Source organism: Channa argus, chromosome 5, assembly GCF_033026475.1.
Source record: "Channa argus isolate prfri chromosome 5, Channa argus male v1.0, whole genome shotgun sequence".
Lineage (NCBI taxonomy): Eukaryota > Metazoa > Chordata > Actinopteri > Anabantiformes > Channidae > Channa > Channa argus.
In genome coordinates, this window is record NC_090201.1 from 28,350,074 (window position 1) to 28,376,130 (window position 26,057).

The window sequence follows — 26,057 nt, forward strand, 5'->3', positions numbered from 1 at the left end:
ATTATTTGTAAGTGAGCCTCTGCTTCCAAGCATAAACATAAAGCAAATATTTAACAACTATTCAACATTTTTCTTAAGAAACATTTTCTCTCTAAATGACTTTACAACATGATAAATTTGTTTTTCATTTGATCAAACCAGTGAACTACTGTCGATGTTTCTACCCGGACAAAGATTCTGTTACACAGAGTCCGACACCAAAACAAAGCCGACCTGAGAGCTGGTGCATGAAGTGAAAAGTTATACACTAGCATCGTCTGTCGCATCAGCACAGTCTACACCACGTCTGACCCGGTCTGAGTCGGTCCAAGCGGGGTCCTCCACCATGCAGGCGGAGTTTCGCCCACCCCGACGACGCAACCGGGTTCGGGAGGAATACGAGGCACCGCTGCCGGTTTGCCGCAGCCCGGGGGAGAGGAGCCACCTCCGGGCGGAGCTCATCAACCAACACGTGCTGGTCTGTGATCCGGACCACATCCAGAAGATCTACAGCCAGGTCTGAGTTAACCCACATCACCTAGTCTACATTAGTCCACATCCTCTGAAACCGAGCTTAATCACACTTAGTAAAACCCGCTCTGAGCCCACATTATGTAAAAGCGATTCTTAGTTAATCTTCAGGACCTAAAACCAGGTCTAAGGTAATCCAGACCATCTAAAACCAATAGGCTTAACCCATATCACCTAAAACCAGAAATATGTTCATCTGTGAAATACGCTGTACAGCGCTGTGTAAATACACACTTCCTCCCCACTGACAAGCAGCACAGGAGCACCTCAGAGCAGTGTGCCCCCCTCCCCCCATCTTTACACAAATGCAATCCCTTCAAGAGTTATAGGGATCTGACGGGTATTATTACCACGAAAACCATGAAATATCACATAAATTCACCTGAGAGGTAACTAAATTTCCAGACTTTTACTAAAAGTTCTAGAATATGTGATAAGATTTGACTAATAAAACAGATTTTGATTCTGACTAATCTATATCAACATCAATAGACCTGGGTCTTCATTTTTAACGTTTTGAACCTGTTGTCATAGCAGTGAGACATTCAGATCAAACCGCTGGGAGCAGTTTTTTGTCTTACGCTGATCGGGTTTTGCTGTGTTTCAGGGTTATTTTGGCAAAGGCATCTTGTCCAGAGCCAGACCGGACCACAGCCTGTCTGACCAATGGGAGCGTGAGTTTACACCCACACAGTGACATCATCCTGAATCTGGTCCAATCAAGACTGTCAACTAAATCCACTGGTCTCTGTTTCTGTTTCTTTTTCAGAACATGAAGGTTTGTTATTACCTGTCATCTCACTGTCCAGGTGAGTGACATTACATTCTGTCTGCTCACATGATGGCATCACTCCCTGTTTTTGATGATGTCACATCTTCTCCACGTCCCACACCAGGTATGAGGAGCTGCTCAGGTGTGCGAGGTCGTTTCTGTCTGCTCAGGGATTGAATGAAGACACTGTCAGTCAAACACTGATCCAACTCCGTCAGCCAGTAACGATGGAGGATGTGAGGAGAGAGGTGGGAAGTGGGGAGGAAAGAGAAGGAACAGGACCAGAGGGGGGAGTCTGCTCCCCCACCAAGAGGCCCAGGTCAGGCTCAGAGGTCGAGCAAGAAGAGAGAGAGAGAAGCTGCAGGTACTGTTCTACTCACAAGACTCAATTCTATTTTCTGCTTTCTTTACTGACAAAACACAACTCAAAAGATAAAACCTTTTATTTTAAACTAAATGGGTGTTTGTTCCACTTAATTGTGCTTTTTTGATTTTATGTTTTTTGGGGTAAAAACATAATAGAAATCATCTGATTGTAGTGCGTCAACGTAACACAAATACAGTCTCTGACAAACAACAACATAAAAGTTTTTTTCACCAAGCCATTATTTATTTGAGAACAATTAAGCCAAAGCGAAAGAAAATGTGGGCAATACTAAGTGCCCCCTTACTGCTTGCATAGAATTTAAGAAGGGAAGTTGCAGCCAGGTGCTGCTAATCATCAGCCCTTGGTCAGTTGATCATCAGCAGGTCTGCAGACGTATATAAAAGCAGAAGTTCCAGCAGTTTGCTGGTCTGGATTGTTAAGGTCAGGAGGGAAAGACACGAGCAATGGTCTTAGTGAAATAATTGTCATTGTATGTCAAAATGAAAAGGGTTATAAAACCATTTCTATACAATTTGGAGTTCAGTGTTTAACAGGAGAAAAATTATTGTGGAAGTGGAAAGAATTCAATGCAGTTGTTATCTTCCCAGCACTGGGTGGAATGAGATTGAGCAGTGCTCAGAGAAATACAGAAAAATCCCCAGAGCTTCATCTCAGAGCCTACAGGCCTCACTGAGCATGTAAACATCCCCTCAGTACAACTAGAAGAAGACTGAACAAGTAAAAAGGAAAAAGCCTCTTCTTCTATCTAGAACATGAAATCACGACTGAAGTTCACAAAACTGTATCTGAACAAACCACAAGACTCGGACCATCGTCCTATGGACAGATGAGACACCTCATCCCCACTGTCAAGCTCGGCCGTGGAGGAGTAATGATTTGGGCTTTTTGCAGCCACAGGACCTTGGCACCTTGCAGACAGTGATTCGAACATGAAGTCCTCTCTATAGCAGAGGATTCCAAAAACCTCAATGAACTGAAGTAATGTGTAGAAGAATGGACCAAAATTCTTCCCCAGTAATGTGAAAGACTGATAAAGACCTTTAAGTTATTACTGCTAATGGTGAAACAACAGACTATTGCATCAGGGAGCTTCTGCACCTAACAATTCTTTTTGTCTATTAATCAATTATGTTTTTGATTAATCTACAGATTATTATCAAAATGATATTGAGATCTACCATAAATTGATAATCGTACAAGCAGAACTAATTGAGCATAATTTTAACAAACAGAAAATGCAATAATTATTTTACTCCAATTAAAAGATTTTGATTCATCAATCATCTTCTTCTTTTCCTTTCGGCTGCTCCCTTTCAGGAGTCGCCACAGCGAATCATGTGCCTCCATCTAACTCTATCCTCTGCATCCTCTTCACTCACACCAACTAACTTCATGTCCTCCCTCACTACATCCATAAATCTCCTCTTTGCTCTTCCTCTAGACCTCCTGCCTGGCAGCTCCAACCTCAGCATCCTTCTACCGATATATTCACAGTTTCTCCTCTGAACGTGTCCAAACCACCTCAATCTGGCCTCTCTGACTTTATCTCCAAAACATCTAACATGAGCTGTCCCTCTGATGTACTCATTCCTGATCCTGTCCATCCTCGTCACTCCCAAAGAGAACCTCAACATCTTAAGCTCTGCTACCTCCAGCTCTGCCTCCTGTCTTTTCTTCAGTGCCACTGTCTCTAAGCCGAACAACATTGCTGGTCTCACCACCGTCTTGAACACCTTTCCTTTCATTCTCGCTAATACTCTTTTATCACACAACACACCTGACACTTTTCTCCACCCGTTCCAACCTGCCTGCACTCGCCTCTTCACCTCTTTTCCACACTCACCGTTGCTCTGAACCGTTGACCCTAAGTACTTAAAGTCCTGCACCTTCTTCACCTCTGCTCCCTGTAACCTCACTGTTCCACCTGGGTCCCTCTCATTGACACACATGTATTCTGTCTTGCTGCGGCTAAACTTCATTCCTCTGTTTTCCAGAGCAGACCTCCACCTCTCTAGATTTTCCTCCACCTGCTCCCTGCTCTCACTACAAATAACAATGTCATCTGCAAACATCATAGTCCATGGAGATTCCTGTCTAACCTCATCTGTCAGTCTGTCCATCACCAGAGCAAACAAGAAGGGGCTCAAAGCCGATCCTTGATGCAGACCCACCTCCACCTTGAACTCCTCTGTCACACCTACAGCACCTCACCACTGTCTTACAGCTCTCATACATGTCCTGCACCACTCTAACATACTTCTCTGCCACTCCAGACGTCCTCATACAATACCACAGCTCCTCTCTCGGCACCCTGTCATACGCTTTTTCTAAATCTACGAAGACACAATGCAACTCCCTATGACCCTCTCTGTACTTCTCCATCAGCGTCCTCAAAGCAAATACTGCATCTGTTGTACTCTTTCTAGGCATGAAACCATATTGCTGCTCACAAATGTTCACCTCTGCCCTTAGCCGAGCTTCCACTACTCTTTCCCACAACTTCATTGTGTGACTCATCAGCTTTATTCCTCTGTAGTTGCCACAGCTCTGCACATCTACCTTGTTCTTAAAAATTGGTACCAGTACACTTTTCCTCCAGTCCTCAGCATCCTCTCACTCTCCAAGATCTTGTTAAACAAACTAGTCAAAAACTCTACTGCCACCTCTCCTAGACACTTCCATACCTCCACAGGTATGTCATCAGGACCAACTGCCTTTCCGCTCTTCATCCTCTTCAATGTCCTCCTCACTTCACTCTTACTAATCTTTGCTACTTCCTGCTCCACACCAGTCACCTCTTCTACTCTTCGTTCCCTTTCATTTTCCTCGTTCATCAACTCTTCAAAGTTCTCCTTCCATCTTCCCATCACACTCCTGGCACCTGTCAATACATTTCCATCCTTATCTTTAATCACACTAACCTGCTGCACATCCTTTCCATCTCTATCTCTTTGTCTGGCCAACCTGTACAAATCCACCTCTCCCTCTTTAGTGTCCAACCTAACATACAAGTCCTCATATGCTCTTTGTTTGGCCTTTGCCACCTCTGTCTTCACCTTACGCTGTATCTCCCTGTACTCCTGTCTACTCTCTTCAGTCCTCTCAGTGTCCCACTTCTTCTTAGCTAACCTCTTTCTCTGTATACACTCCTGAACTTCCTCGTTCCACCACCAAGTCTCCTTGTCCGCTTTCCTCTTTCCAGATGACACACCGAGTACCCTCCTACCTGTCTCCCTGATCAAATTAGCTGTAGTAGTCCAGTCATCTGGAAGCACCTCCAAACCACCCAGAGTCTGTCTCAGCTCCTCTCTGAAAACTAAACGACATTCTTCCTTTTTCAACTTCCACCACTTCGTCCTCTGCTCTGCCTTAGTCCTCCTTATCTTCCTCACCACCAGTATCATTTTACACACCACCATCCTGTGTTGTCTGGCTACACTCTCCCCTACCAATGCTTTACAGTCACTGATCTCTTTCAGATTACAACGTCTACACAAGATGTAGTCTACCTGAGTGCTTCTCCCTCCGCTCTTGTACGTCACCCTATGTTCCTGCCTCTTCTGAAAGAAAGTGTTTACTACAGCCATTTCCATCCTCTTTGCAAAGTCAACCACCATCTGACCTTCTGCGTTCCTGTCCTGAACACCAAACCTGCCCATAACTGTCTCATCACCTGTTCCCTTCACCTACATGCCCATTGAAATCTGCACCAATGACAACTCTCTCACCTGTGGGGATGCTCTGCATCACTTCATCTAACTCACTCCAGAATTTCTCCTTCTCTTCTAACTCACATCCTACCTGTGGGGCATAACCACTCACAACATTGAACATCACCCCTTCAACTTCCAGCTTCAGACTCATCAACCTGTCTGATACTCTTTTCACCTCTAGAACATTCCTCACAAAATCCTCTTTCAATATAACTCCTACTCCATTTCTCTTCCTATCTGACCCATGGTAAAACAACTTAAACCCTGCTCCTAAGCTTCTAGCCTTGCTACCTTTCCACCTGGTCTCCTGGACACACAGTATGTCCACCTTCCTTCTCTGCATCATGTCGATCAACTCCCTAGCCTTCCCTGTCATAGTACCAACATTCAAAGTCCCTACTGTCAGTCCTACATTCTTAGCTTTCCTCTTCTCTCTCTGCCTACGAACACACCTTCCTCCTCTTCTTCTTCGTCTTCGACCAACAGTAGTCCAATTTCCACCGGTACCCTGTAGGTCAACAGCACCGGAGGCGGTCGTTGTTAACCCGGGCCCCGACCGATCCGGTATGGAAGTCTTTGTCACGATTCGCATGTTTGGTTTGGCATGTGTTTTACGTCGGATGCCCTTCCTGCCACAACCCTCTGCATTTATCCAGACTTGGGACTGGCACAAGAAGACACTGGCTTGTGCCCCCTTGCGGTTGCATTGATTCATCAATCATATATTTCAATATTTAATAAATTATTGCTTAAACAAACAAACATGAGAAAGGATGCACTGTAGGACATTATTTCAACCTTCTGATTGACACACTGACAGAAATTTACTGTATATAGAATATTGTAAACAGATCACCATAAATACTTAAATACTCGAACATATAAAATATCAGTTTGACTTTTTAAAATTCATATTATCAGTAGATTTCTAGATCACTTCGTTGTCACAACTACGTCTTAATCTTTCGTGGATGCAGCAGTGAAATGCTGACATTGTCCTTTGCTTTAAGAGAAATAATCCACTTCCAACTTGAACCTGTTTGTGTGCCCACGTCTGCAGAGCTGGAAGGTGATGAATCAAGAGCAGAACAAATGGTTATAGCAGCTAGAGGAGAATCTGATATTTGGGTTGATTAATTTGCTGGAAACATGTTATGAGACCGTTTGTTGTATTATTTTATCCGCCACATTATGTATCAGTGAGAACTGACTACATAAGAAAAAACTCCTGTCTGCACTTTAGTTCAGCAGCAGCACAAAAAAACAGCCTCCAAAACTGAATCAACTCCTCGGAGTGTGAACACAAACTGAACATTATCAACTTGTCAGGGAAACTTGGCTGAGCTCCGTCCTCTCTCATACCCAGAGAGAAGAAGCTGCTCCGCAAGTTATTCAATAATCTCAGTGGTGCCTTAAAGAATTAATATAAAATGATGTCAGAACACAAATGTATAATTGGTAGAAGGATGCTGAGGTTGGAGCTGCCAGGCAGGAGGTCTAGAGGAAGACCAAAGAGGACATTTATGGATGTAGTGAGGGAGGACATGAAGTTAGTTGGTGTGAGAGAAGAGGATGCAGAGGACAGAGTTAGATGGAGGGACATGATTCACTGTGGTGACTCCTGAGAGGGAACAGCACAAAGGAAAAGAAGATTTATTTCTTTTCTTTATTGTCCCAGATCCTGAATCTTTGTGTCCCAGGTACAATTCTTAGGTCTAAGGTTGTATCTGCCTAATACTAAGACCTGCTATGATCAGATGATTTTTTAAAAATGTTTTTAAACAAAAAAGGTTTTTGGAGGGGTACGAACTTTTGCACGTGGTTGTACAAACCATTCCAAACCAAAACCGTTTGTATTTTCAGTGATAACAAAAGTTGTTTTTGTAAATATGTGAATAATTGTTCCCTAGTGATCCAGAACAACTCTTAGTTCCGTGTGAAGTAATTCATAATGCACGAGTTTAAAGTGAAAAGAAACCTGATTCTGTTCCCTGCAACAGAATCCAGAGATCTGGATTCATGTGTTCAGGTTTTTAGATTTCACAGTTTGGTGAGGTTTAAAACATTTAAAGAGAACCACAGTTTCAGAATGTCCCTAAATGTTTGCATAAACATTTCAGCTTGGACACACAAGACCTGGACCCTGATACCGGCTCAGACCAGGACTTTGACTCCAACCCTGATCCTGAGCCTGATTCTGACCCCAGTTCTGACTCTGAACCTGATCCTGAGCCTTTGGTTCCAGGTCGTGGTTTTGTCCTGGTGTTTTCTGACAGTGAGGTGAGTGTGTGTCTGAAATAGGATCTGTCATTGTTCATTCTGAGATCCAGTTGGACTCAGTCTGTGTTTCCGGAATTTTACAGTGGCGTGTGGAGCTGAACAGGATTAATCTGGTTCTGCTGTTTCACATCTGCTGCCTTCACTACATAAGTTAGTGAAGTTATGTTGGGACAAGTGCAGCACTTCTCCTAAGTTACTGTGTGTTTGTTGTGGGGGGTGTCTGATCATTTCTTCATAAATCTTATGAAGCATGTGAACATCCCACAGCAGCTGCTGAAAGAATGTAGGAAACATCACTCAGTGCTTGTTGCTGTGTGTCTGCAGGACGGTGGGGGGGTCAGAGAGGTGCGGCGGACTCCATTCTCTCTCTCAGAGTATCTGCAGCTCAGTCTGGAGGAGGTAACACGGACACTGACTCAAAGCAGGACTGTGTGTTTGTGATTCAGGTTCTGAGCTACAGAACATCAGCTCGCTCTGATCCCACCTGAGTTATTCTCAGACAGCAGCAAGTGAAGCCTTCATTCATTCATTCACTCATTAATGTACTGATTGATGATTCACGTTTCCTCCTCCCTGTCTTACTGTCTGTGTCCACCTCCAGGCCTTCTTCCTGGTCTATGGTCTGGGCTGCCTGTCTGTCTATCAGCACCAGGTACCTGTCTGTCTGTGTGTCTGTCAGATGAGAGGACAGACAGTCTTATTTTCATGTTTCATCCAGTGTTCAAATCAAGTTGTATTTACACAGACTCCTGCAGGAAATGGTTATTTGTACAGGACGTAGAAACAGACTGAAATAGAAAAGAGTTTTACAAACCAGAAATCAGTGCAGTTTGGATTAAATGGCTGAATTAAGGTCTGTGGGTAATAATCCCTGTGCTTTGATTGGACAGGAGCCCCTGTCAGTCATGGAGCTGTGGAGGATGTTCCGGTCGCTTTGTCCGGACTTCGTTAGCTCATACGCAGCCTATCATCACTTCCGCAGCAGGGGCTGGGTCCCTAAAAGAGGGGGGGCATCCAAGTATGGCGTGGACCTCAGTAAGACACATGCGCACACACACAGAAACACACAGTCAAGGTTACAGGCGATGGGACTGGAGCCTGTGTGTAAACTGATGGTGTGTTTCACCTTTGTGTGTTTCAGTGTTGTACAGGAAAGGACCCCCTTTCTACCACGCCAGGTAACACACTGCCTATAGCTGTGAAGACACATAATGCACTTCACCCTCCACCTCTTCTAAGAGTCATAACTTTATGTCTGCAGCCAACTTTTCCGCAACCATCTCCTAAACCTGATTAAAATGTCCTCACGGTGCAGTACTGTCTCGTCTTTCCCTGTGCTGTAGTTATTCAGTGGTGGTTGAGCGCGTGGACAGTGCGTTCAGGGGTTGTGCATTGCGTCCGTTTTCATGGCGTTCCCTGGCAGCTCTGAGCAGGATCACTGCCAACGTCTCCAAGGTAACAATATGTCCGATTTCTTCACACCACACCTGATTCTGTTTTTCAGTTAACGCTGACGATTTTGTGTTTGTGTCACAGGAGCTGATGTTGGCTTACGTCATTTCTCCTGCCGACCTATCAGAGGCTGAGCTGGACTCACCTGTGTGCCTGAGCAGATTTAGTGTTCAGGTAACAAACATTAGAGACTACATTGTGTCGGGGAGAAATTAAAATGAATTGAACATTACGACAGAAACACCAAGCTAAAAGATTTTGCCCTTTGCAGGAAGTGATTGTCAGCAGATGGGTTTCCTCCAGAGAGCGAGTGGAGCAGGATGACATCTGATTGGCTGACAGAAGATATTGATGATGCTACAGAGTGAAGATGTGATAAAGAGACTGACGTCATCTAACAGTCAAACAACTCACTGGGTGAAAACTAGGTTGACATCTATGGATGTCGTGATGAGACTGAAATTGAAATGATTTATGTTTGAATGTGAAATAATTATTTTTTATTAAAAGGAAAAAGAAGAAATATCAGAAAAGCTTGTGTTTGTCTGCAACACTGGGAAAATAAAACAAGCAGGGGACAGTAAAAAGTGCCCCTGGGACACAACGATTTGGGATCTGAGGCAATAAAGAAAATCATTGTATATATGATTTTGTAAAGACCACTGAGATTAGTGAATAAGATAATAAACTTGCGGAGCAGCTTCTTCTCTCTGAGTCTGAGTGAGAACAGAACCCAGTCTGCAGCAGAGAGGGACACAGCTCAGGTCAAGTCAGAGTTACTCAGGATCAAAACGCTCCATAAATTAACGATCTGTGAGAGGAAATGGTCCAAACACTCGTTAAATGATCCGAAAAGCGGTGATTTCAGCTGTGCCTGCAGTTTCTCATCCACCGTCAAGTGACTACTACAACATGCTGGTTGGTTCATCGCTAACTGCTACAAACACGTTAGTTTACATCCACCCAAAGCTTCATGAAGGTGATAATGTTCAGTTTGTGTTCACACTCAAAAGAGTTGATTCAGTTTTGGAGGCTGTTTTTTATGCTGCTGTTAACCTGAAGTGCAGACAGGAGTTTTTTCCTATGTAGCCAGTTCTCACTGATACTTAATGTGGGGGACAGAATAATACAACAAACTGTCTCATAACATGTTTCCAGCCAAATAATAAACCCTAATATCAGATTCTCCTCTAGCTGCTATAACCATTTGTTCTGCTCTTGATTCATCACCTTCCAGCTCTGCAGACGTGGGCACAAATACAGGTTCAAGTTGGAAGTGGATTATTTCTCTTAAAGCAAAGGACAATGTCAGCATTTCACTGCTGCATCCTAACACAGAGCTGAATACACGAAAGATTAAGACTTAGTTGTGAGAACGAAGTGATCTAGAAATCTGCTGATAATATGAATTTTAAAAAGTCAAACTGATATTTTATATGATCTAGTATTTAAGTATTTATGGTGATCTGTTTACAATATTCTATATACAGTTAATTTCTCTCAGTGTGTCAATCAGAAGGTTTAAATAATGTTCTGCACTGCATCCTTTCTCATGTTTGTTTAAACCGATAATTGATTATTTTTTAAAATATATATGATTGAGTTTGATGATTGATCAAAATTTTTAATTTGAGTAACTTAATTATTGATATTTTTCTGTTTGATAAAATTATGCTCAATTAGTTCCGCTTGTACGATTATAAATTTACATCATTTTGAAAATAATCTCTAGATTTTTTTAAATACATTGATTAATCGCCAAACAGAATTAGATGGAGCCCTAATCATTTCCCATATTAGTTCATTGCCCCAGTTGACGGATCAGAGTTGTGAGCTGCGTCCTCGCTGATTGACCATGTGACGCTGTAGCAATTATCCGCTCCAGCGATCATTGATAAAACACTGAACATTTATTGAATTCCACGGAACCGTGTACATCCACACACACACACACACACACACAAACATTCCACTGCTCCGTTGGCATAAAGAAAATCAAATGTCGTTTCCGTTGACAACTGGTCAAGCAAATTTAAATTGGAAAAACGTCTAAAGTAGCCACGTGATAAGCACGTACACATACACGTATACACACACTTCCACACCGCGTCCACGGAGAAAACAAAAGCAGAACAAACACAGAAAAGCACGATGGCTCATACAGACATTTTTCAGAGCTATGATCGAACATTAAAGTTCACCTCTAACTCCACATGGGGGTGTTTCAGGTTAAACCTGAGGTCAAACCTGAACTCTGGGTTGACAAACCTGGGTTTTCATAACGTAGTTTTACTATTCAAAATACACTGAAACTAGTAAAAATATCCGTGCAGACATCCACATTTCACATTATGACTAGTATACATGCAATTTCAGTTATCTATTTTTTTTTATACAAATAATAGATAACTGTAATTGCATTTAAAAATGATGCTCTGCTAAGTCATAATGGCAGATGGAAGTAATTCTAGCCACAATTTCAATTGTGGTATAAGCTGTTCCTGATTCTGATAGATAGATATCTGAAATTGCATTTTGACTAGTCATGATAGAAATAGTAAATATATTAAGATTCTTTACTAGTCTAGTTGGTAATTTCAAGATTATAAAATCTGGAGTTATTTATTATTATTTTTTATAGGATGTGAAATTCATAAAGAGTGAAAAAATAGACGTCTTGTGTCCTACGACGAATGATGTGGATATATGAAATGTTCTTTTTAACTAGGAAATGTAAATCATTTCTTGTAAAAATGGCCACCTGTACTTAAGGAGTGTCAGGTCTGTCAAGTGTAATATTGAGCAGTGAAATCAAAGTTGTAGTTATCTTGAAGTACTCTGTGATTGTGGATACCCAGGATTATCAGTCTGACTAGTGAGTATAATACTTTGGAGAAATAATATGATGGATATATAACATTTAATAACACATACGACTGTGAGTTCATGTTAAATCAATCGCCATATGCATCACCCGCTCTTTTCGAACAAGGCCTAACTTTTATTTGTGCGTTTTAATAGTGTATCTCTTCTGTAATCATTGTTAATACTTAACAATTTGACCAGTACATTATAGTACTATATCGGATATATTAAATTGTAGTATCATACGAATAGCGCTATTTCTGTAAACTGAGCGCACTTAGATGAATTCTCGCGATAACAGCGCGGCTCCCCAAAGTCGCATGTTAGCTACAGCACGGAGTCGCGTTGAAGGACCGTAGAACGACCGTTAAACGGATAACGCAACAGTTTGCTGGTTATTTTTCCTCCGACCGCTGTGTATCCAGGTAAAGCACCAACCTACACACCGGTAACAACCACCAACACGGTTAAAGAGTCCGTAGAACCCGGGAAAGACGACGAGAGGCCCGCTGGGCTCCAGGCAGCTGCTTCAAACTGTTAGCACGCTAAGCTAATTGTTAACTGCAGGTCTCAGGTGTGTTTACCTGAAGTCGAACGGGCAGACACATCGGCACATTAACGGGAATTTGGCGGTGACTTTGGGGTGGTTGTTGGTGGGACACTGTGTTTAGCAGGGCGGCTAGCGTGACCCCCGAGCTGTAACCGGGTTCTATGAGTGAGCGAGCAGCCGTCAGGTTTCATGAGTTCACGGGAATAAAGTCACCTGCTGTTTAATTAATAAAAACTGGTCCCGAGTGGCGACTGTCATCCTCTAAGCTGCTGACTCGTGTGTTTTATTTAGTATTTCTTCTGCTGCTTTTACTGTAGAAGTACTTATTCAGAGGCCGGACCATGTGACAACATATAAAGTTATAAAGAACAGTGCCACAGGAGCCAGTATGCTTTTTACTTCGTCTGTATTAATGCAAAAACCTATAAAAGTTGTACTATCGGGTCCCTACGTGTTTGCACAGTGATCTCAGTGATCTGAAAAGGTAAATGGTCTGATTGCGTAGCGCTTCACATTCACACAAACAGATAATGGCCACTGACACCGAGGGTTCATTGTTGCGTTCAAGGACATGTAGCCAGGAGATACTAGGAGGTGAACTGCTGACTCTGTTGTTCATGGACAACTGAGCTACAGCCTCCTGCAAATGGAATGATCAAGATGTGTTTGAAATGTGGACCGACAGCTTTCATTTTGTATTTGTTTTGAAATGTTAGATGAACTATGGAGGAATCAAAGACATTTTTATGCATAGACTGCAAATTTTATTGGCTATAAATAGTTTGGACATTGTAACGTGATCTGTGTATGATCTGGCTGTAAACTCTTTGCAGTCAGTGCTTAGTAACGGCAGATGTGACTGTGGCATCCATGTGAATTGTGCTTTGACAGTTAAATGGCTGTGTCTTTACAGAGCAGCAGAAGGATGGCAGACGACTTGGACATTGAAGAGATGCTGGAAGCTCCGTACAGGAAGGTGAGAGTCTGTCTGCTCTTTGTCGCTGAGATTCTCAGCCCGACTCTGCTGCTCCTCAAACAGTTGCTGTCACCTCATTGAAACATATTTTGAAAATCAGGACTAAAGGAAAATATTTACCTCTTATGATTGATCTGATAAGAGTCTAGGAAGTTCCACGCTGCAGAGACACAGTCACAACACGAGTGAGGACACAGACTGTTATTGTGTAAGTTGTTGGTGTTTGTGACTCAGGTTATCCTCTGTGTTCTCCAGCTGCTCTGTCTGCTAACTGTCTGAGCAGCAGAGTTGGGCTGACACTGACGATGATGATGATGATGATGATGGCCTTCCTTCACACACTGTCATGATTAAATCTATCTCTCTTCGTAGACTTGCCTAACGATTTCTCACCTCTACTTCCCTGAATGCCAGTGTGATCTGTCACAAACATGAAGGTAGTAAACAGCCCCCATCATGCTTTGCTGTACTGTGGTCCCCATGGTAAAATTACTGGTTTCCTTGGTAACTGTAAACTGTCACCTGATTTGGGCCCAACCCCTGCTGGTGAGGAAGAGCTGCGAATTCTGAGAGAAGAAGTGTAGGGAAATGCTAATAATTTACACAGAAGGCTCATGGGACTGGGCTGTCGTCAGCGTTATCATTAGCTTAGCATAAGCATTATTCTGCATCCCAACAAAAAGCTCAGAATATTTCTGTGGTGACATGGCAGAGGAGGGACCAGAGTCTAGACTCGGGGGCTTGTTTATAATGGTGGAGCTGTATAAAAGTCCAACGTGATGTGAAAATGTTTGAATCGTATGTGACCCATTTATGAAAGCGTTCCGCACAAACAATCTGAAGTCAGCTTATATAATGATTCTTCTTTGGGTTTAGTCAAAGACTGTCATCAGCTTAGAGCAGCTGATCATGTTGTACGATGCGTCAGGTTTCAGAAACCGAAAGTCTCTTGCGTTTCCTGATCTAAATGTCAAGATTTCTTTTCCTTTACGCCAAATTAAGTGATGATTCAGAGAACGGGGGAACAGAGCACCACTGGTTAACTGGGCCAGCTGTGAAATCTCTTTAGTGTGTAGTTATAGGTTACAGTCTCTTCGCCTTTTCTGCATTTACTGTGCTGGAAATTTATTTATTTTTATTTATTTATTTATTAAATGGAAATATTTCAAACTACACACAATAATCCATAATAACAGAATGAAAAAATATTTTTTTAAATAAAAAAAATCAAGTAAATATAATGGGAATGCGTGTGAAGATTGCAGATTTCTAAATCTGATGATTTTGTCATATGTATTTTCTGTCTGCTGTGGGCACGTAGCCTGTGTGTGGGATCCTAGTAGTTTTAAAACAAGGCCCTTGGTCTGGTGTGGTCTGAGGTCAGGATCAGAGCAGGATTGGGGTGGACTGGACTGCAGGTCAGTTTTGTCAGGTTTTAGATTACACTGTGTCACATAAACCGTCACATTTTTATTTTAGCAGCTCTGCAGGAAGTCAGGTCAGGGGGTTTCTGAGAGACCTTGTGTGTCTGTGACCTTGATTCTGGTTCTGGGCACAGTTGAGTGACTAAGACTCCTGTCTGCTTCAGGGCCCTCAGGAGTCCCAGCAGCCAAACCCAGCTCTGCATCCAAAAGAAGAAGAGCTGGACAATGGAGTGTCTGCTGCTGCCGGAGCTCCAGCTGACCTGACCCCCCCCCTCCCCTCACACACACACACATACACACATAGTGACTGCCCAAACACATACACACACACATACACACACAGGCTTGGCCTCTGTCTGGGACGGACGGACTGACTGACTGACTAAGCCAGACTCATCCCTGAACCCCTCACCCCCTAAAGAACAGCCTGTTTGAATGTAACTCATTAAATTGTTATATTCTCTCTCATCCCCCTCCCTCCTGATTCCTGAATGTTGCCTCTTCATGCTCTGCTCTGTCGACCCTGATAGGAGGACATCAAGGTCCCCAGCCCCACTGACCAGGAGGAGCGTTCCAAAAGGTAACCACATCTACACCTGTTAGTCTCTGGACCTGTCTCTGCCTTTATCTACATGTCTGTGCATCTGCACCTGTGAACTCACGTGTTAATGACAGTAGTGTCAGCCGTCTCTGTTGCCTTGGAGATGCCTGCACCTTTCCTAGTCAACAAATTGACAAATGCCGCCCGTAGCAACTGAAGGCAACGTAATAAAACTAAGAAGTCATGTTTACTTAGTGATATGGAAGTGTTAGACATCTCAGCTCCTCTCAACTATTGCTTGTCTTAGTGCAGAGACTTCACATTAAAAGACAGTAACACAGTGTCTCCATAGAGACCATTAATGTGTGATTGTGCATTGTTGATGTGTTCACGTACATTACAGAGTGTAGGTCACCTGAGTTTTGAAAATGTTCAGAGCTCAGTATGCAATTGCTCTAGGTAGGTTAGGTTAATATTGCACAGACAGCCTAACTCTGCTTTCACATTTTTTCAGGTAAATTGTCTTCCTCCAATTTATGAAAATGTTAATTGAGGCCATATTCTGTGTGTTCGACAGGAAGAAGCACAGCCGCGACCAGAAGCGGAGCAAAAGTCGAGACAGAAAGAGGAGCCGCAGTCGAGAGCGTAAACGCAGCCGCAGCAGAGACAGACGGAGAAGTCGTAGCCATAGCCGAGAACGACGACGCCGGAGCAGAGAGAGGGGCGGGCGCTACAGAGACCACCACAAACAGTGAGTGAAATATTCTTTCAGCAGGCTTGAGTATGTTTTTTTTTTTAGAATTTCACATGAATTTATGAGCTTTAATAAAACAATTAATTTAGTAAGGGACTATTCAGTTAGTTATTATAGAGGGAAATTGGGTTGATAAATCAAATTCCACGCCTGCAAAGTAACAAATGTAAATAATATTCTGCATCAGTGTAGTGAGCAATCAAGCAGGTAATTCTATACGCAGCCCTATGTGTTTTATATTCTGATAAATGTTTTCACCTCATCAATAATAATACTAAAATGAGAAATGTACAGTATAAACCTTTAGCTGCACGTTTCTTCTCATACAGCTGAAGCTGAAACAAAACAAGCTGCAAAGAAACCTAATCCAGCCGAACTGTGCAGTGACCGATAAAATACAGACACAGTGGCTGTAGCTCAGTTGGTAGCACAGTAATGTCTGAGCCACAGGATTATTGGTTTGACTCCCAGTCGTCCTGGATACATGTTGAAGTATCCTGTGCAAGACACTGTACACTAAAGTTCTCCCTAACATCTGCTGCTTAATAAGTTGACTTGGACAAAAGTGTTCCACAAATACTCCTATAAAACCGATAAAATATAAATAATGGTGATAAAGGGCGTCAGCAACAACGAAAGCGGCTGCAAAAACTGAAGTTACTGTAGCCACATTTCCTCAGCACTACAGCAGCAGTTTCTCTTTGAGGTGACCTTCAGAAACTTTAGAGGTTACACCTGTGACTGTTTGTTTGCAGCGGTCGGCAGTCGAGGAGTAAAAGTCCATTAAGGAAGGAGAAGAGTCCAATCAGGTGAGACAGTTTTATGCCCCACAGTGAAATGAAGGTTCAGACATTTCTCTCCTCAATCAATTCTTTTTACACTTCACGCTTTTTTCAACGTTGCCGTAAGCAGGCTGCCGATCGATAACCTGACTCCAGAGGAGCGAGATGCTCGGACCGTGTTCTGCATGCAGCTGGCAGCCAGGATACGTCCTCGAGACCTGGAGGATTTCTTCTCTGCTGTGGGAAAGGTAAAGCTCACTGATGCTGGCTCCACTGAGCAGTAACTCTCTGTGGCCTCAGTCCAGAACAAAGGCTAATAAATGCAGGAAAGAAGCAGATTATTTTATTTAGTAAAAATGGCAGAATGACACAGATTCCAAACGTTGTTTACAAAAATCAACCTTTTCTACAGAAACACTGCAGGAGATTGTTTGACTTCAGTCAGACTCTAATAATTCTATCTCTCTAAAGTACTGAAAGCAACACGTACACGTATTCCTCTCCTATATATGGTTTTAAAAACACTGCAATAAGAACATTTGGTTATTGTGCAAAAACGGGTTCAACGAAAAATCATTGTAAATTCATTTAGACTCCATTTAGACCGACTTCATCAAATGTTTTTTTGTTTTAGATCAGAATCCAAAAGAATTTACTTTGTCGAATTCTTAAATGTGACTGGCATAATTTATTTGTTGTTGACCATTTCTATATTTATTTTCTATTAATAAACTGAAGGATTCATCAACTGCATGTTGCAGCTGTAGTTTTTTTTTGAGGAGGCTGAAGGTGGTTTGGGGTTTTCTGTGGGCGGTTGTCATGGTAACATCTCCTGTGGTCCCTCTGCAGGTACGAGACGTGAGAATGATTTCCGACAGGAACTCGCGCAGATCCAAGGGCATTGCTTACATCGAGTTTGTGGAGGCAAACTCAGTTCCTCTGGCCATTGGGCTGACGGGGCAAAGGCTGCTGGGAGTTCCCATCATTGTACAGGCCTCACAGGTAAAACAGACCTTGATGTTTTTATACCCGTAAGGACACTGATGTCTCTCTGTCTACATAAGCACAAATCTTTAGTACCGAGTTACTGCAGCCTGTTTACTGTAACTGTAGTGTAACAAAGCCGCAGTTTACTGTTACGTCTCATGTGAAAGTGTGGAGCTGTGTTTTCAGGCAGAGAAGAACCGAGCAGCAGCAGCTGCAGCAGCAGCAGCAGCCGCAGCCAACAACCTGCAGAAAGGATCCTCAGGACCAATGAGGCTGTACATCGGCTCCCTGCACTTCAATATCACAGAGGAGATGCTGAGAGGAATCTTTGAGCCATTTGGACGGGTCAGACAGAACCACACACTTTCAGTAAACATAAGTACAGTACATATAAAGTACAGACATACAGGATGTACGAAGAAGTCTGACAGCTGTTGTGGTGTTTCTCAGATTGAGAGCATTCAGCTGATGATGGACAGCGAGACTGGACGATCTAAAGGCTACGGCTTCATCACTGTGAGTTTTTCCTAATCTTCATCATCAGGGTCAGATTATTCAATCTGAAATCTTTTCTAGAGCTATCGCCTTATCGGACTTTTGTCAGTCAAATCAAATTTGATTGTTCAGTACCATAATTTTATTTTCTTTCCACAAACTATTCATCGCAGTCTTTTTTTTTTTTTCACCTGATAAATGTTGGTTAAAACAAAACATGAATCAAAATTTCAAGTTTTTTTTTTTTTTTTTTAACTGGCTGTTGTTCACATTTCAAGCCAAACCAAATACATAAATAAGTAAATATGTCAACACAGGTTGGATGCTGGTGCGATTAGCTGCTTCTGCCACTGTTGTTACTGATTGTCATCTTAAATGTACTTTTAACTGAATGTATTAGTTAACATAACCGTGCTGATACCCCACCACACCACGTCCTGGCAACATATGCCTTTGTTTACCTGCCTACACACGCTGCCGCACCCACCGCTAGGATATTTCCATTCAGCATCTGCACCCACCTGCACCAGCCAGAATAGATATGGAAAACTGGTTCGTACTAATATTCTGGATTACTCACCTGTCACTGCCATGTCCTGTAACACCACTGCTGCAGTACATGGCAGCCGAACTAATACCACTACGACAATATGCAACTTCTCCACCAGCATTCTCACCTCAGAATCCTTCATCTTCCTCCTCATCCTAAGTATATCCACAGAGGCTCTAGATGGAGCTTCACTATTGACAGCTCGAACCACATACTGCGAAAACAGGACAGACATGCACTAGCTAACCTAATTAGCTCAGCTAGCGCTAACACAGTTCGCCTTGCCAGCATCATCTCCTTCAGGCTACTCAACATCCCCTCGCTTACCAATGAGGGTCATTTCACCTGTGAGCTTGTCAAGGATTATGGACAGTACTGTTCTACCATCCCACCCTCCCCTCAGGTTAAAAGTCTGATCCTGGACAGTACCCTCTGCTTTTCTGCCCATATTCGTAATGTAGCACAATCTGCCTATTTCCATCTTGTAATATCAGTAATATCTCCGATCGTCACTCGCTCAGCACAGTGCACCCACTCTCATCCATGCTTTAGTTACATCCCATTTAGATTATTGTAATTCTCTCGTTTGGTTTGCGTCAGAACTCGGCTGCATATTTTGTCACTAGATACACCTTCACAGATCATGTTACCCCCATCCTCAGACTACTCCATTGGCTCCCTGGTCCATCTCCACATTAAATATAAGATTTTACTACTTACATTCAAGGCCTGCATATCCTCTCAGCCTCATACCTGTCAGACCTCCTTCAGTCATATACACCTTCACGCTTCCCAACCTTCATGCTCCGCCCACCTTCTATCCACTCCACAAACTCGCCTTTCCTCTATGGTGGGGTAGAGCATTCAGTCGCTCTGCCCGTCATCTCTGGAATACGCTTCCAGCAGACCTCCAATCCAAGGACTCTCCCCATGTTTAAATCCCGTCTTAAAACTCCCCTTTTTAGTCTTTACCTATTCCAACTAAAATCAGTAAATCAGTAATCAACACAGTTCTTTGTTCAAACTGGTTATTTTATTGGTTATTGACTGGTTACTGGTTATTTCGGTTATTACTGGTTATTTTATCTGTTTGTTGCTTTATCTTGTGTCTGTAAGGTGACCTTGAGTGTTGAGAAAAGTGCCTAAAAATAAAATGTACTTATGTTGCATTCACAGTAGCAGATGATTTAAATACGTGAATCAAAATGCACAGTTTAAAGTTCTAAAAGTTTTGTGCCCTAACAAAAATGCAGCAGTGGCAAGTTTCTTCAAAGCCTGCAGCCAGTTTTCAACATCGGTGACAGAAAGTCACAGTTAATGTGAGTTGTACCTTTTCAGTTTACAGATTCAGAGTGTGCTAAGAAAGCACTGGAGCAGCTGAACGGCTTTGAGCTTGCCGGTCGCCCCATGAAGGTGGGGCATGTGACGGAGCGAACCGACGCCTCCACAGCTTCATCTTTTCTCGATAGCGATGAGCTCGAACGCACCGGGATCGACCTGGGAACCACGGGGCGACTGCAGCTAATGGCCCGGCTTGCAGAGGGTGAGATAATCCTTAATACTGACACACTTCAAACGCACTCTTAAGCACAGCGGTGGAGGGGTGATGATGTTGGTGATGACTGTATGTGAAGATTTGAGGCAGGGAGAGAAGCTTTGCTGCAACGATGTGAAAACTAATGTTAAAGATCTCTTATGAGAAGTAGTTATTTTTGGTTAATATTGAGACTGTGGTGGGATAGATTCGAACTGGTGGGCTTTCATAGTCTAAATGGTTAACGGGAAACACTGGTGAGGCTATAGCACATCCATCTTTCATCATTCAGATGACACAAACATCCACACTAACAGTCATTCTGTCTGAGCTCAGCTGAAGGATTCTCTGGTTGTGTTTTTGTAGGAACCGGTCTGCAGATCCCTCCTGCTGCTCAGCAGGCTATACAGATGAGTGGAGCTATTGCTATTGGAGCCATCGCTGCAGTATCAGGTACATACATCATCCTCATTATCACTATCAGCCGCTCTCTGATAAACTAAAACCACTTTGATGTGTTCATTTAAACTGGGAGATTCTGAAGAGAGAAGAAGTTTCCCAGTTTTCAAACTACAGACTAGTGGTTGACGAATGTGTGTTAAATTTAAGAGCAGGGAGTTTTTTTTCCATCTCACATCACATAAAACACAACTCAATAACAAATAAAATATGAATATATTCACCTTAATATTTGATGAATATTGAGAATATCTAAATTAATTCTATTAATTTAAAATGAACAATTAGCATTGTGCAAACAGTTAATTAAAAATCTAATTAGAAATAATTTATTTTCTTTAAAATATTATTTGTAGACAAATAATATCTATACAACCACTTCAGTGTATTTTAAATCTGAATACACACAATCAGTTGGATACAAATTATAATAACACTGATTTTAATTTAATCTTCATGTTATATTGTTGAAATATAAATTAATAAAATAATAATTTGACAGAATGAGTAAAGTGGAAAAAGTTGGATGGAAAAATAATAAAGCTGTTAAATGCAGGTTATTCATAGCAACCTGCCTGCTGTAAGCCTTGACTTTCTCACAGAAGCAGCACTTTCTGTCACGCTGTTAATGTTTCACTCCTGTTTTCTGTGATGCAGCTTGTGAAGTTGTTCAAATTTGTGTTTCAGCTGCCATGAACCCGGCCATAAATTCAGCTCTCAATATGAACATGAACTCAACTGCTCTGAATCTTCCATCTCAGCCAATCGCCACACACTGCTTCCAGCTGTCCAACATGTTCAGCCCCAACAGGTACGTTTACCTGTCTCTGTCCCTCTGTCTCAGTGGCTGTTCTGTTCGTCTGTGTTAAAAGTAGCACGGTGAACTGTCAGCTGCTCACATGCAACCATTGCAAAGTGTAAATTACTGTAGCCTCTTGTTGTGTGTGTCTGACTTGGTTTGTACACAAACGTGTTTCTGTGTGTTGTTGTCGTGTACCTGAATGCTGTCTCTGTTTCAGTGAGGAGCCTCCTGGCTGGGAGCTGGATATCCAGAATGATGTCATAGAGGAGTGTAACAAGCATGGAGGAGTTGTTCATATCTATGTTGACAAGAACTCCACCGAGGTACAGTACACCCTGACTTATTTTGTCCACTAACTGTCAGGCCAGTGATTCCAGAACCTGATTTTTGGTTATTTAGCTGTGTCATAGAGCCCCATTGTTGTTCAGAAACTATTTTAAAAAAATGTATTGACTCCCATTGCTGCTGCTCCAGGTGATGTTTCCTTATTGGGAAAATTTTGATCATAGTAATTTTAAAGAATTCCAAAGGCAGAGAACAGCCATGTTTGTTTAGTTGGCTCTTTGGTGGTAGATTTTTATTTATATTGACAAGAATCAAAAGTAAAAGTTCTCCTGATACAGAAAGTTACACTGGACTTTATGTACATCTGCTTCATCCATAATAAAACACCATCATGTTCTGCTTTAACAACCTGCTTCTGTCAGATACCTGGAATGGAGCAAAAGTAATATAAAATGAAAACACTTGTACTTCAGACTAAAGTACATTACCTATGCAATTGTACTTACTTACTTTCAACCACAGTTAAATATTTTCAGATCTCCTCACCTTTACCTGCACCTGTTGCTCACCTGTAATTTTACATCTGCTTCATTCCAGGGAAACGTTTACGTCAAATGTCCATCGATCCCAGCTGCCATGGCTGCTGTCAATGCTTTGCACGGAAGATACTTTGCAGGTAAGAATTGTCATGTGATACCTATGCACTGGTGCTGTGGACCAATCAGAGACGTCTTATTGTTGTTATATTATTGTTACCTGTTGTTTCAGGTAAGATAATCACAGCGGCGTACATCCCCCTGCCAACCTATCACAACCTGTTCCCAGAGTCTGCCACTGCCACACAGCTGTTGGCGCACCCCCCACGACGGTGACTCACAGCCCTCTGATTGGACACTGGACTCTGAATATTGTCCAATGATCGAGCTCTGTGAGCTGTCAGGAGGTGGGCGTTTGCAGGTGCTGTCAGCTGATTGGTTGTTTGGTATTTAATTGCTTTTCTAATGGAAGATTTGATTTTGTAAAAAATGCTGATTAAATTTTATTTTGAAGTCACATAGCTACAGTCTCTTTTATTTTACCTAGTTTTATATAAATATACCATAAAGTTCTCCTGGGAAAGGGCTGGATTCTGAATGGCGGGAAGGTGTGGGGTGCCACCTGTGATGCAGGTGTAAAGTGCGAGGCCGTGTTGCAGATAATAGAGCTAAGGTTATCAGTGTAACCATCAAACTGAGTAAATTCAAATTAGATTGTGTAGTAATTGTGTGAATTTGGATAAATTCTTTTCTTATGAACAAACTAAAGTATCATTGAGTGTTTGTGCTCACTGAATAAATGGACTAATAACTAAACCCATCACAAGGATCAACAGCACTGGAAAACGTTACAGTAGTAATACTACATTACTGAGTACATAACAGGACTAAAACCAGAGACCGACATTAATCAACTGGCTATTCTTAGACGTGTGGGGAAAACAGGCCAACTCCACCAAAGCTGATATGTGGATTCACGCCAGAGAATACTTTGCTGTGAGGTGGCAGCAGTAGCAATAATTAAATCTACTTAAATAAAATACAGATATATGAAAAATGTACTTAAGTAAAGTAACAAAGTACTTGTTACTTTAAACCAGTGCCAACTGGTCACCACCTGGCCATGAGTTGAAGTGTCCTTGGCAAAGACAGGTTCAGGTGAGCACCACAGCCGTGAGGGTGTGACTGGGTGAATGAGAAGCAACATTATAAAACGCTTTTATCCAAAGCGCTATATAATATTACATAAATATATTTTCAAAACCATGTACTTCATCCACATCTGTCTGCCTTCACCATCCAAAGAAATCCAGCCTGTTCTGTTTGTGTCGTCCTCCATCTCTGCTTTTCGTCCTATTGTCACAAAGGGCTCCTAGATAACCACAACCAATCACCACCCACCCTGCTGTAACTCACTGAGGACCAGGTGAGAGGAGCGTTAAGGAAGACAAAAAGTAGGAAGGACACAGCCCCAGAGTATAAAAGCCCCAGGCTCCTCAGGGAGTGGGCAGACCAGCTCAGTGAGGTGGTCCGACACATATTTAACCTAACCCTCAGCTTGGAGAGGGTCCCGGTTCTGTGGAAGACCTGTGTGTACTTCCAGTTCCTAAAACAGCGCAACCTAGAGAGCTGAATCACTACAAACCTGACGCCTAAACCTCCCACCTTATGAAGACCATGTAGAGGACCCGATGGCATCGGGGAGGATGACGCTGTCATCTACCTACTGCATCGGGCGCTATCCCACCTGGAGGCCCCTGTGAGTACTGTTAGGGTCACATTCTTTGACTTATTCAGTACTTTTAACACCGTCCAGCCATCACTGCTGCAGGGCAAGCTGGAGGTGGCAGGTGTGGACCAACATCTGGCTGCACGGGCCATCAACTACCTCACTGACAGACCACAGTATGTGAGACTGCACAACTGTGTATCAGATGTGATGGTCTGTAGCACAGGGGCCCCCCCAGGCGAAAGTGCTTTCCCCTTATCTGTTCACCCTCTACACGTCAGACACGTCAGACTTCAAGACTTTCACCTGTAGAAGTTCTCAGAAGACACTGCCATTGTTGGCTGTGTGTCATAGGGAAATGAGCAGGAATATATGGGAATCATCATTGAATTTGTTGACTGGTGTTGAAAAACCAGCAAGACAAAGGAGTTGTTGATTGACTTTGGCCGACACCCCCACTAGTCACACCGGTGAGCATTCGGGGCTCAGACATTTCTAAATACCTGGGTTTGCACCTCAACAATAAACTGAACTGGTCCAACAACACCGATGTCCTGTACAGGAAGGGCCAGAGTCATCTCACCTGCTGAGGAGACGGAGATCCTTTGGTGTGAGCAGGGTTCTTCTCCAAATTTTCGATGACACTGTGGTGGCCTCTGCAGTTTGTGTGCCCGTTGTGTACTGGGCATGTGGCAGGAAGAGACTCAATAAGCTGGTTAAGAGAGGCGGCTCTGTCCTGGGCTGCCCACTCGATTCCATCGAGGAGGTGGTGGACTGGAGGACGTTGGACAAACTGACATCCATCACGCATAACACCTTTCACCTCCTGCACCACACTGTGGAGGCTCTGAGCAGTTTCCTTCAGCACAAGACTGTTACACCCCCAGTGAATGAAGGAGCGATCAGACTGTACAGCACATCAATACAGCGACACACAAATGGGAGCAACTTTTTGTGAGTTTGTCTGTGTGGTTATTATGGGAGGAACTTTTTTGTCCGTTATGTAAGTTTTTGTGCTCTTGTGCAATATTTGGTTAGGTGAGGGGAACTATCTTTTATTTCATGTGTGGTGCAATATCTGGTGCTTGTCTTTTCACTGCTGGAACTTCCCCATCGTGGGATCAATAAAGACTCATCTGCGACATCCAGATGTCTCACTATACAGTAACTAATGTACCAGAAAGAAAACACGGATTGACTTTAAATGCCAGGCAGTGGCGCTGAAAGATCTCTCAAAAGGACCCAAACTCCACAAAAACCTTTTGTACATATTAATAAAAATGCAGCATCACAGACAGCCTGACTTCTCCAGTGTAATGAGAAAAACAACATAAAAATATCTCATTAAATATTCTAATTATATCTCAAAATGTAAAAGGCTCATTAGCTGTTTGTTTTTGACGTCACACTGATTGACAGCTGAATGCAAACAGCTGTTAACACAAACACAAAACAGCTGTATGTGCGCGGCCCCGCCCCACTCTGTCGAGGCCGTGTGCACATGATGCTTTCAGGCTCCTCTCCAGGGCTCGTATATTAAATCATATGCAATTGTTAAAGAAAACCAATGCGTAAATAACTAAATTATTTTCTCATTAGAACTCCCCCGAATAAACACGTTGTTCCGAGTATCTGTCTGTTGTTGTCTGTAGCCTCAGTCAGTGATATTTTGC

General features: G+C 42.7%; 2 protein-coding genes and 1 long non-coding RNA gene across 6 annotated transcripts; 2 read left to right on the forward strand and 1 right to left on the reverse strand.

The window, feature by feature from the left end:
- The first annotated feature begins 170 nt into the window (after nucleotides 1-170).
- tsen2 (TSEN2 tRNA splicing endonuclease subunit) lies at nucleotides 171-9,891 on the forward strand. The gene is made up of 12 exons (XM_067505394.1): nucleotides 171-496; nucleotides 1,118-1,184; nucleotides 1,280-1,319; nucleotides 1,407-1,646; nucleotides 7,504-7,663; nucleotides 7,988-8,062; nucleotides 8,265-8,315; nucleotides 8,554-8,698; nucleotides 8,805-8,841; nucleotides 9,007-9,118; nucleotides 9,200-9,289; nucleotides 9,387-9,891. The coding sequence occupies exons 1-12, from the start codon at nucleotides 326-328 to the stop codon at nucleotides 9,444-9,446; spliced, it is 1,248 nt and encodes a 415-aa protein (XP_067361495.1). The 5' UTR covers nucleotides 171-325; the 3' UTR covers nucleotides 9,447-9,891.
- A 1,961-nt stretch (nucleotides 9,892-11,852) lies between these two features.
- On the forward strand, nucleotides 11,853-23,172 carry LOC137127877 (RNA-binding protein 39-like). Of its 4 annotated transcripts, none has more exons than XM_067505399.1 (15): nucleotides 11,853-11,990; nucleotides 13,444-13,506; nucleotides 15,461-15,510; nucleotides 16,049-16,222; nucleotides 16,981-17,034; nucleotides 17,135-17,255; nucleotides 17,857-18,009; nucleotides 18,181-18,339; nucleotides 18,445-18,510; nucleotides 20,378-20,582; nucleotides 20,940-21,026; nucleotides 21,720-21,843; nucleotides 22,052-22,157; nucleotides 22,717-22,795; nucleotides 22,888-23,172. In XM_067505399.1, exons 2-15 carry the CDS (start codon nucleotides 13,456-13,458, stop codon nucleotides 22,989-22,991), a joined length of 1,533 nt encoding a protein of 510 aa, XP_067361500.1. In that variant the 5' UTR covers nucleotides 11,853-11,990; nucleotides 13,444-13,455; the 3' UTR covers nucleotides 22,992-23,172. The 4 variants fall into 4 exon arrangements, with proteins under 4 accessions (XP_067361500.1, XP_067361499.1, XP_067361501.1 ...); XM_067505398.1 differs by lacking the exon at nucleotides 11,853-11,990 and adding an exon at nucleotides 12,248-12,405; XM_067505400.1 differs by lacking the exon at nucleotides 11,853-11,990 and adding an exon at nucleotides 12,248-12,405 and having other exon boundaries at nucleotides 17,138-17,255.
- LOC137127879 (uncharacterized) lies at nucleotides 22,409-25,937 on the reverse strand. Its single transcript, XR_010914478.1, has 3 exons — nucleotides 24,968-25,937; nucleotides 22,689-22,829; nucleotides 22,409-22,545 (listed from the first exon to the last, which is right to left on the reverse strand). It is a non-coding gene; the product is annotated as an uncharacterized lncRNA (long non-coding RNA).
- Nucleotides 25,938-26,057: the final 120 nt, after the last annotated feature.

What these genes read in the sequence shown, in the direction of transcription:
- LOC137127877 (XM_067505399.1), top strand. Translation starts at nt 13,456, where the DNA reads ATGGCAGACGACTTGGACATTGAAGAGATGCTGGAAGCTCCGTACAGG. An exon ending in TGGAAGCTCCGTACAGGAAG is followed by an intron (nt 13,507 to 15,460) that starts GTGAGAGTCTGT and finishes CGACCCTGATAG; the next exon opens with GAGGACATCAAGGTCCCCAG. An exon ending in TACAGAGACCACCACAAACA is followed by an intron (nt 16,223 to 16,980) that starts GTGAGTGAAATA and finishes GTTTGTTTGCAG; the next exon opens with CGGTCGGCAGTCGAGGAGTA.
- tsen2 (XM_067505394.1), top strand. Translation starts at nt 326, where the DNA reads ATGCAGGCGGAGTTTCGCCCACCCCGACGACGCAACCGGGTTCGGGAG. An exon ending in TGGTGTTTTCTGACAGTGAG is followed by an intron (nt 7,664 to 7,987) that starts GTGAGTGTGTGT and finishes GTGTGTCTGCAG; the next exon opens with GACGGTGGGGGGGTCAGAGA. An exon ending in CAAGTATGGCGTGGACCTCA is followed by an intron (nt 8,699 to 8,804) that starts GTAAGACACATG and finishes TGTGTGTTTCAG; the next exon opens with TGTTGTACAGGAAAGGACCC.